An 11,547-nucleotide genomic window follows, 5' to 3' on the forward strand; every position below is an offset into this window, starting at 1 on the left:
TGAATATCAAAACTTGTTAATTTGTATTCTTTGATTTTTTAATTTCTTTGCATTTTCAGATAATTAAATACGGGGGCTACTGTTACCGAAATGCAAGATTCTAGTATGGATTTAGGAAATTTGGAAAAACTATGTTGGATGTTTAATACAATTAAGAAAGTGGATGCTTAATATGAAACTACGTTATTATTTTGTAGTGATTAATTTATATTGAATTTATAATTAGAGTGATTTAACAAGTATTATATTCTCAAAGTTTTTATATTTATGTTACTATGCATTTTTTTTAATAAAAATATTGATGAGGTACATATTAATAAGAGTGGTTCAAACAGATAAGTTAATTGAATATATATTATTATTTAATTATTTAAAAATTATCAAAACTAAAAATTATTCTTACTAAAAATTATTTATTTACTTTATTTAAATTATAAAAATGATAGTAATAAATATTATGCAATATATAATTTTTATTTTCTTTTTTAATTTATAATTATAAATAAAAAATTCTAATTTTAAAATAATTTTTTATATTAACTATAAAAAATTAAATTTTTATTCTTTGTAGTAAAATTTTTTGGCTATTTTTTTAAAAAATTCATTAAACTTATAGTTTAAATAGTAAAATAAATTACTGAATTACAAGTTAAATAAATATTTTTTTTTATTTATTATTACATATAATAAGACAGAAACAAATTGATAATTTGATTAAGTATACAATCATATTATCCTATCAATCTAAACAAAACAGTTATTATTATCATACATCAATATATAATCTTTCCAAATATGATATAACTTTATCATTATCATCCTATGCTATTACCATACAATACCCTACATTAATGAACTACCATAAAATTCACCAAAACAAAATATAAAAGTTTATACATGTTATCCTAACAAATAGTTTCTTAGACTTTGAGTAATTACAAAAATGTCTAGATTTAATTTGTTTAAGTAAATCCTAAAATTAGATTAATAAAGTTAATTAAAATTAAGATACTTAATTTGATTAAAGAGTTTGATCAAAATGTATGATAAATTAAGAGAGAGATAAGTATATGTTTTTAAAATTGATAGATAAATATAAGATATTACTAACATTTGCAAAAAAAAAAAAAAAAAAAATTTTTGAAAAAATAAATTCTATTTTCTTTGGGCCAAATAAATTCTATTTTCTTCTAGGGGAAAATAATATATATATATTTTACTGTGTATAATGCAGGAGCTCTGGCTTGTTCTTCATAAAGGGCCAACCCATTCTTTTCAAAAGCAACCCAGTTGTATGATGAGGTTTGGAGTAATGGGCATTGAGCCCAAACTATATGGGTTACTCATTCTCTCCACTGTTATTTATTATCCAACTACATATATATAATAACGCCTCTCATCCAAACCCTACTTAGGTTTTGCACGTAGAACGCAGACATCGCTTGCTCAAGATCTTGTGGCCGTCGAAACCCCAGAAATATGGCTACTCAGATTAGCAAGAAAAGGAAGGTCAGTGTGCTGTTTTCTCTAAGAAATCCTAAACAAAAGTTCTAAATGATTGAAATCCCTTGTTCTTTGTTGTCGATTGCAGTTCGTCGCTGATGGTGTGTTTTTCGCCGAGCTTAACGAGGTTCTAACTAGAGAACTAGCAGAGGATGGGTACTCCGGTGTGGAGGTTAGGGTTACTCCCATGCGCACCGAGATAATTATCAGAGCCACACGTACCCAGAATGTTCTCGGTATTAATTATTTGTATACAGTTGCTGATCTGCTTTTTTTTTTCCCGAGTGGTCATTAGGATTTCTGTAGGTTAATTAAGTTTTTCTTTTCTGGTTTCAAGGTGACAAGGGGCGAAGGATTAGGGAGCTGACATCTGTTGTGCAGAAGAGATTTAAGTTCCCAGAGAACAGCGTTGAGCTGTATGCCGAGAAGGTTAACAACAGAGGTCTTTGCGCAATTGCGCAGGCCGAGTCTCTTCGCTACAAGCTCCTTGGTGGCCTCGCTGTTCGTAGGTATGAGATCGCTGATCTCTCTTTTTCGTTTGCGTTACACAAATTTGTGGCATTAAACTGTTTGATTGATTGACTGTTTTGTTCCAATTTGTTTTGATTTCAGTATTATATGCTTGTAAATGCGGCCTTTTGAATTAATTCCAATTGATTCACTGGTTTTCTTTATTTCAATACTTGAGCATATATTTTTCCTTTGTCATCTACAAAGCAGATTGGTATTTTCCTTCCAAGTTTGTGTCGGAAGATGGCGATAGTACTCCTCATGAGGTCATTGTCATGAAATTATCTGGTTTTCTTGCTATGGCCTTACAGAGGGCATATATTTCTTTCTTAGTCTCTCCTGTCAATGCACAATCGGCCAATATTCATATCCTGTCACCCAATACTTAGTTATCACTCTTGACGGATTGCGTGATTCCTGTTTACTCTATGGGGAAGTTACTCCCAAGAGGACATGTGGTTAATATTTTTGAATTTTGTTCAAAACATGTCTAAATTTAGTTATTTATGGTTGTGAAAAAGCGTGGAGGAATTTCTAAAAGCTCTGTTATTTTGTTTTGAGTAAAGGATCCGTAGTTGCTATCACTAGTTATTCTTTGGTGCTTCGTGGTCATCTTTAAAGCAAGTAGGTTGTTTATGTACTGATTGTGTCGGAAGATGACAATATTAATGAATCTCCTCCACAACATAATCATAGTGGAATATTCTTTTCTTTTTCCATTTATAAACTGTGGAGGATACAATCTGGACTATCTTTTCCTGTGGTGTGTTGGAGTATCTCATCACATAGAATGTTAAATTTTTTAATATGCATTTTACATAACTTACCTTTGCCATTACTTGTTCTTTTAGGGCTTGTTATGGTGTTTTGCGATTTATCATGGAAAGTGGAGCCAAAGGATGCGAGGTTTGTTCTTTTTTTTTTCTTTCTAGGTTCATTAGTTTTCATCAACTGTCTTTGGTGCTTGTGCCGAATATTATATTTATTATGTGGACAGGTGATTGTAAGCGGAAAGCTGAGAGCACAACGTGCTAAATCCATGAAGTTCAAGGATGGTTATATGATTTCTTCTGGTCAGCCAGTGAAGGAATATATTGATTCTGCTGTTAGACATGTTCTTTTGAGACAGGTTTTCACCTTTAGTTCATAATCTTTTTTGAGATAATTATCGTCTACCCATTTATTTAAGTGGGAAGCCATTTATAATTGTTTGTCATTTGATCAAATGTTCTATTAAATTGCAGGGTGTGCTTGGTATTAAGGTGAAGATCATGCTTGACTGGGATCCCAAGGGCAAGCAGGGCCCAAAAACTCCACTACCTGATTTGGTCACCATTCATGCTCCCAAAGAGGATGAAGAGTTTATCCGGCAACCGGTATTGGCAACTGATATCGAGGTCCCAGTTGCTTGAGCTCTTGTGGTGATGATATGTCTTTAGTTAATCAATTATATTTTATGCCTAGTATCAGATTGTTTTAAATTTCATCTTTGAATACTGAGATGATGGCAGACTTTTAAAGGGTGCTGGTGTTAGTGTCGAATCAAATGTTTCTCCAATTTTGTTATACAGTAATTTTGTTTCAGGGTTAATTATCATCAATGGTTTTGGTTATTACTTTATTGCATTAACTTTGTCACTTAATTTTTCTGGAAGGGCTTCTTTTTTACTGAGTTGTGTTGTTGATGCTATTGAGTGCGACTGAGGAGGTTGTTAGATGTAACTAGTTTAGATCTCCTTTAATAAATAATTAGCAGAGTCATAGGCGGATGGATGGTTTGAGTTACAACAGAATGCTTTCTTTTGAGGGTGAGACAGAAAGGGAGTGTTGAGTAAGGATGTAGAAGGGCATTTGCAGGAATACATCAAGATGAAAGACTGACTAATAAAGTAGACAGACAATCCTTGTAGGGATTCCATTGCTCTGGTGTTTTAGAAGTTTTTTAGTTTTTAGAATCTTCAAAATAGAATCATTGTAGGAATGGATAACAAGAAGCTAATGGAAATTCCACATTGGGTATGACTTTTCTTTTGAAGAAACATTCAATTAAAATAAATTAATGCAAGACCGAATGTATAGTCAAACAGTCTTGTTTCAAGTAAAAAGAAATCTTACTTAATACACACCTCCCCCCCTAGTTGAAATCTTGCAAACCTTGGGAGCATCATTAAAAGTACTTGGAACCATAATACACTATCTTTTCTTTCTACCATAGAAAGACTGCTGATTCTTGTGTCCACTCATTTCAAAGACGCGAAATTGAAATCCTTTTTGTCATTGCTAGTCAAAGTTTTGGAGGAAACTAAAAATGAACTCCCATTGCTCATTGCTAGTCAAAGATTATGTATGTTTTTATTTTAATTATCTTATACATTCTTGTTATTATATTTGTAATATGATTATTACGTCAAAACACTTAGATATTGAAATTGATTTAATTATCACGCCTTAATTTTTCTCTGTCATATCTCCATAAAGTACTAAAAATGGAATACCCTAAGATTAATGGATTTACTTGAACTTGGTGGAAATGTTTGACATATTACAAATATTCTTAAAACGTCTGACCAATCTTTATCAAATTTCACTACAAAAAAAAAAAAATTACGAAACTAAATAAATAAATTTTATCTTTTAAAATGATATTTTCAGCAAAATTCTACAAGCATGACACATTTTAATATTTTTATTTCTTCAAAAATCGCACTGACTTATTTAGAAATTAGATATTAAAATAAACTAACACTACTCCAGTATTAATCAATTTTCTTTAGTTTATAATATACCTTTTTATTTTAACGAAGAAATAGATATTCCTTAAAAATTTAATTGGATTTATATTAAGAGATAAAATTTATTTCTTGTTTAAAAGAGGTCAAAATTAAAGTTAGCACAATATATACTGTATGTGAATTATTTACAACTTCGGAAGAGTTGACGTATAGTGCTCTAAATATTTTTATAAAGAACGTATTGTTATATCATAATTCTAGAGAAAATTTAATTAATTTTTTAACCGAAATGAATGTCATATCCACACAACGAAAATGTTTAATATCGTTTATATTAAAAAAAAAATTACTAAAGATTTATGCGATTGAAATAAATGCAATACTAGATCAAAAATTTATTACTTCAAATATTTTTAAAGTATCTCAATTTAATAATATTGTGTAAATTTTTATCCAATACTTGTATCATTTGATGATGCCATGTGAATCACTAAAAAATATATGCAGTGTATGGCTAAGGACCGGAGCAGACTGCCGTGAGACAAAAGATCTTCTTTCTAAAGAGATTCGATTCCGAACTATTGCATGGATATTCATTAAAAAATTAGAAGATTATAAATCAAATGAACTCCTATGTATTGCTTTGTTCGTAGAATAAACTAAATTATTAAGTAGTCACAAACCAAAATTAGAATTAAATCTCCTGCACTTTTGGAATAGCATTCAAAGAGATACACATGGTTTCATATATAGATCATTTAAATGTTTTATATGATTTTATAGGTGCATCGACAAGATGGACACATGAATTTATTATTTACTTACAACATGGCTTTTGTGAAGTTATTAGTTCAAATAATTCAACTATGACTTATAACTTTTAGATTATACAATCATAAAATATATGTATTGATAATTTATATTCCTATATAAAATGGTTTAGTTAAATCGTTAATTAAATAGTTTTAAAAATTAACAGTTATACCATCTTTTATGAAAATAAAACTTTTTATTTTTATTTAGGGACACTATCTTTTTACATGCAATAATACTTACATGCATAAGACCAATAAGTTATCAAAAATTCTTCCGTACACAGTTAATTTATTATTAAAAATCAAATATTTATCATATTAGAATTTTTAGGTATGTACTATATGTTTCAATTGCTCAATTATAAACATAATATATGTCAGACCTACATATTAAAATAAAAAAGGGTAAATCATAAAATACGAGTATATATTAGAAATTATTTTTTTATTATTATTATTTATAGAATTATCCAAACAATCAAATGTGTCTTGGCATAGAAAAAAATATTTGATAGCAAATCACACACTAAGCCTGTAGAATAAGTTCGGCAATGGATCACGAAATCTTGGCGATCTTCTCTTTCTCTATCTAATGAATGGGGAGTCCGCTCTGAAATTGTCCGTGCGCCCCCCTCCCCCCCAAAGTATATGCTTCAACAGGAATCACAAACAAGGCACAATGAAGTACTCTTTCAAGCCACTCATAAGGAAATTATGCAAACAGTGAAAAGAACTTGCTAGCAAAATGTCAAACATAAATAAAAAAAAAGTGCCAACTTGTTTATGCAATATATATCAGAAGCTACCAAATGAAATAACTTTTGTTAGATGTCAATTGGAATAGCCGCTGGCCAAAAAGGTAAACAAGCTGCAATCTAGACCACCAAAAGTCAACCGCTGAGAGAGAATAACATCTGAACTATAATGGAATGCTGGTGAAAGTGAAAGGCTTTGAATACTAGCATTTTCATGTGACACTAGAAAGTATAAAATACTTTTGTGAATTTTGTGAACTGAATACTTAAGCTTAGAGTGAAAATTCTTATATTGATTGCAAAAACATGGAAATCATTTAATATAAATTGCAAGAGAAATGATAATATTCATCAACACAATCTTAAAATTGCTTTCGACCAGCCACTGGAATATCTAGAATTCGTGGCAAATTTCTGCACTCAGGAGGCCAGGAGCAGAGGAGATAGATGCTGCATCTTGAACATTTAGATTCTGATTCACCAAATTTGCAAAATATATTATGAACAAACTCCAAGGTTTCACCAAAGCAAAAGCTTCTGTTCTTTCAAATTTCATAAACATGCATGGTTTTCAATTAAATTATGAAAAATGGACAAAGATCATCAAAAGAAGAATAAAAAAGATGAGAAGAATATCAAATTTTGTGTATAGAAGTTGAACGCAGGTAGTTCCTTGAACAAATACTACGCCAATGTCTAGCCCATAGACTAAACCCAGAAAGAAACAGTAAAGCGGAAGAGTATAAAGATCAATCACCTGTCAGTGAACCATGGTCTGTATGCCATCCACACCAAGAAGAAATGGAATCATTAACTTGGTTAAGATCACTGGAAAAAGAGATCATGACTCTATTTTTTCAATAATCACCTCCAAGAGCAAAATAGCAATAATAGTTTGACGTGCGTACAACAAACACGTCCTTTTATAGCGTAATTCTTGGAGTTCAGGCTTTAAAAACACTACATAGCAATTTAAGAGTGATGAAAATTCCAGTTGGAACCAGTCACAACTATCGCTGTCTGCCTTGGGATTGGAAAGCCAAATATTATATCTAGTAATCAGTGCACGAAAGCCAGAATAGTTGAAGGTAACCATCGTGCCTCTACAAATCATTGCTATGCAGAGGCACGATGGTTACCTTCAACTATTCTCACTCCATGTCATATTTGAAAATAGGCACACAGCTTATCGATAGATTGTGAAAGAAGAAAATAAAACTCATTACTGCAAAGAGTAAACCTACTTAGGTACAGAAAGGCTTGGATAAGAGTGTAAATTTTATTACCTGCATTCCACTGGAAAATACAAAAGCACACGGTCCTTATGACACCGAGACCCCAGCAATATCTTTTCAAGGCCTTCACTTTCCTGAATTTTCATCCCTTTAGACACTGCTCAAGTGTACATGAAAAATTCAAGGGTTAAAAAACAACTGCACAAATAAGAAGAACATTGTTATATAGCTAAAGAAACACATGGAAATTTATTATAAAACAGAGGACCCAAAAGCTAAAGGGGAAGAGTAATGCATTGTTTGTTCAACATTCACTGATGGGCCATATATGCATGATGCTTTAGGCCTAAGCAACCAAGTACAACCTTCTTGTGGCTCTGGTTAGACCAACTCCATTCCAAGCCCACAACTTTAGTTGCTAAGATCCCGTACCACCCAACTAAGATTCAGCAGATTAAGACAGACTCCCACAGCTAGCAAGATTGCAAGCACAATTTATTTTGTAATTCCTTCATAAAATCTCCAAAAGGAAAGAAAGGAAGCTAAAAGCATTAGAGGCTTATTGCTAGACTTTAATATCTTTGGTTGTAGACCCTATGTTTTTTGTTCAAGGATCACAGTTCTGTATATGGAGGATATAGAGAACATTATTTGCTACTATGCTTAGCTTGTAAAGATTCATACTCTTTTGTATGTGAGTGGCATCCCTTTGGTGGTTATAAAATAGCACAGTTTTTTCCTTTTAATTTCAAAGAGAAAGGAAGCAAATGGTTCAGGAAAACAAATTGTGCAGATTCAAATACACAACACTATTTTTTTGCAATAAAAATTGCATAAGAAACAAATATTCATTCTTCAAGATATTATGCAATAGCCACAACCTCATAGTACCAACCATATTGTTCTCGGTGATATGCCTCCTGTTAAATTAAGGGTATGATTAAAGCGGTCAAGGTTCGAATCCCATTTTTAACATCTAATTTTTTCTAACTAAAAGACAAAATAGATGACATCATCATCATATGAGAGAGAATAAGAAAAAAATAATACCAAAATTGAGGGGGTCTTACTTTTCTTATCACAAAGCTGGTTATGCATATATATATATATATATATATGTGTATATATATATCTTCAATCTCTTGCTTTCTCCCCTCCTTTTTTTTTTTTCCTCTTTCACGCACGCACCATGCACCTCTTTTTTTTTTTTTTTTTTTTTTCCACGCAGACACAGTGCATCAGCCTTCTTCTATTTTTTATTTCAGTTTTCTATATATACAGACATACATATTTATATATCTTCAAGATTTTTTTTCACGCACACACAATGCAACTCCTCTCTCTGTTTTTTTTCTTTTCAGTTTTCACCCATGGCTAAAACTCTATTTTCTTTACAAAAAAAAAAACGCTTCTGTGGAAAAACTAAATACTGCAGTTTTTAATTATGCGACACTCATGTGGTATTTTTGTTTTCATATTCTTAGAAATTAAAAATATACATGAAAAAAAATAACATATTTTTTGGATTTATTATCATAAAAAAAATTAACAAACTTAATCCAGATTAGAGCATGATTATTACGAGAATAGATGCAAGCAAGTAGGCTCTGATACTACAATTAAACAATTAGAACTAATCTTAATGCGGAAGTAATAGATAGCATACTTGCTTTTATGCTCACAATACTTAATTGTTGAATTCTTTTTTTTTTTTTTCTGGATGTTAAATGCTTCCTTAATTAAAGGAAACATGTTACTTCCTAGACTATGATCATTATTTTTCATCTTTTTACCATTGGGCCAACTCAACATATAGATGCATGTTTGTGTTTTTGAGCAAATTTATTGGTTGGCAGTATGGGTATTTAATAGTATTTCGTGTATGCATATTATTTTTATTTATTTGGATAACATGTTAGTATTTTATAATGTTGTTTTATCATCACTGTACTAATGTACATTAATTAGTTTATGTACATTAGTTAGTTAAGCATCTTTTGTTAAGTTGAGATAACTACATATATCTTGTGATATTTTTTTATACTAATTAAGTTTGACAAAATTAAAAGGTACATGGATATGTTCCATTTAATTTTTTTTTATTACGATAATTAAATTATAATATTTTTAATTTGTATCATATGTGATAATTATGAACCTAGCAAAATTTTGGAACATGTGACATAAACAATGAAATTTTGATAATTTAATTATGAAAAGTTGTGCCTAATATCTATTTTTTTATATATACTTGTAAAAATAACAATTAAGAATATGATTACTGATTTGTCTACCAATGAGAAGTTAGATGAGACAAATTATGATATATGGCATAGGAAGATTCAGTTTCTTCTTAATGAATGCGGGGTTTGAAAACCTTAATCATTATTGTACCTGAGCAAAAAAATATTGGTAGTAACCAGTACAATGAAGATTTAGCTGCATACCAGGAATTGTTCAAAAAGGATCATTTTACGTGTCATACTATATTGTATTGCATGCATAACAATCTCATTATAGAGTTTGAGAGTTGTTCCACGACTAAGGACATGTTGGACAAGCTTAAGATCACTTATGGCTCAACATCCGCTACAAGACTTCGTGCCTTAGATTTAAAGTGGATAAAGTATGAAATGGATCCAAAGCACAATATAGCTGAATACTTACATGTCATGAGTGATATGGTTCGTGACCTTAAGACTGGAGGGTATGAAATAAGAGATTAGGAGCAGGTTTAGAATGTGATTCTTTCACTTTCAGATGAACTTAAATGTTGGAAAAAATTTAAACTCCTGATGGTTCATAGTGAACATATTAATACTTTCTTTAAAATTGTTAAGCACATTAAGATGGAGGTTGAGCGTCAAAAAATGCTTAATCCTTCCAATGTGGCACTTGTTAATAGTCCATGGGGTCAGACCCAAGGGAAACAAGCTTAATTGTGCAAAGCAATTTAAGAAAGGTTAGTGCCCCTCTCAAACCAATGGACCTAAAGGTGGTATGGCCAAACAACATAAGGTTAAGGACCATAGAGAGAAAAATATAGTGCATATGAAGTGCTACAACTGCGGCAACAAGGGTCACTTCGCTCGTGATTGTTCCAAGCCGAAGAAGATACCTTTTTCTATTTGCCTCTTGATTTATTTGTTCGTTCCCATGCATTAGTTGCTAATTTTTTTTTCTAATTATATTGTAGACATGGGAGCAAGCAAACATATAGTTCAAGATCGAGCTAGATTTATGGACTATCATCATGTCCCAATGGGTTCGCAAACCGTTGTATTGGGCAACGACAATGAAGAGGATGTCCTTGGAATCGGAACATACCAGGTCAACCTACATGAAGGAAATACTTTACTCATTCATGATACTCTCTATGTACCTGGAGTGCGATATTGTTTACCTTCAGTTGTTTCCTTATTAAAATTGGGTTTTTCTTTTAATTTTAAGCCTGGTACTTTAGACATTTTATATCATGGCGATGTATTTGGTTATGGGTATTTAAGAAAAAATTTCTTAATTCTTGACTTGGATGATAATATATATCATAATTCTATGTTTGCTTATGTTTCTCACTTTAATTGTGATTTTGAATCTGTTAAATAACATACTAGATTTGGCCATATTGACCAAGACCGAATGAGTAGACTGGGTAAAAAAAGTCTTTTAGACTGGCTTACTAAGGTTAAGTTACTTAAATGTGAGTCATGCTTAACTAGTAAAACAAGTAAGAAGTCTTTTGGTAAGGTTTGAAGGGCATCAAGTCACTTAGAATTAATCCATTCTGATATTTGCGGCCTTTAAATATTAAAACATTTTATGGTGATATATACTTTCTCATTTTTATAAATGACTATTCATGATATGGATATCTGTATTTAATTTCGCATCACTATAAAGCATTAAATATGTTCAAACGTTTTGTAGTGGAAGTGAAAAATCAAATAGATTAAAAAGTAAAGACTCTTCAAATCGATCATGGTTGTTAATACCTTTC

General features: G+C 31.0%; 1 protein-coding gene and 1 long non-coding RNA gene across 2 annotated transcripts; one reads left to right on the plus strand and one right to left on the minus strand.

Annotated features, from left to right (window-relative positions):
* The first annotated feature begins 1,348 nt into the window (after positions 1 to 1,348).
* On the plus strand, positions 1,349 to 3,626 carry LOC110817655 (small ribosomal subunit protein uS3x-like). Its single transcript, XM_088207953.1, has 6 exons — positions 1,349 to 1,509; positions 1,592 to 1,739; positions 1,841 to 2,012; positions 2,865 to 2,919; positions 3,011 to 3,142; positions 3,258 to 3,626. Exons 1-6 carry the CDS (start codon positions 1,480 to 1,482, stop codon positions 3,423 to 3,425), a joined length of 705 nt encoding a protein of 234 aa, XP_088064079.1. The 5' UTR covers positions 1,349 to 1,479; the 3' UTR covers positions 3,426 to 3,626.
* Positions 3,627 to 5,988: 2,362 nt separating this feature from the next.
* Positions 5,989 to 7,819, minus strand: LOC148252976 (uncharacterized). Its single transcript, XR_015813394.1, has 3 exons — positions 7,602 to 7,819; positions 7,073 to 7,143; positions 5,989 to 6,211 (listed from the first exon to the last, which is right to left on the minus strand). It is a non-coding gene; the product is annotated as an uncharacterized LOC148252976 (long non-coding RNA).
* Positions 7,820 to 11,547: the final 3,728 nt, after the last annotated feature.

The sequence above is a fragment of the Carica papaya genome, chromosome 7 (genome assembly GCF_054855325.1).
Source record: "Carica papaya isolate Zhongbai chromosome 7, ASM5485532v1, whole genome shotgun sequence".
Lineage (NCBI taxonomy): Eukaryota > Viridiplantae > Streptophyta > Magnoliopsida > Brassicales > Caricaceae > Carica > Carica papaya.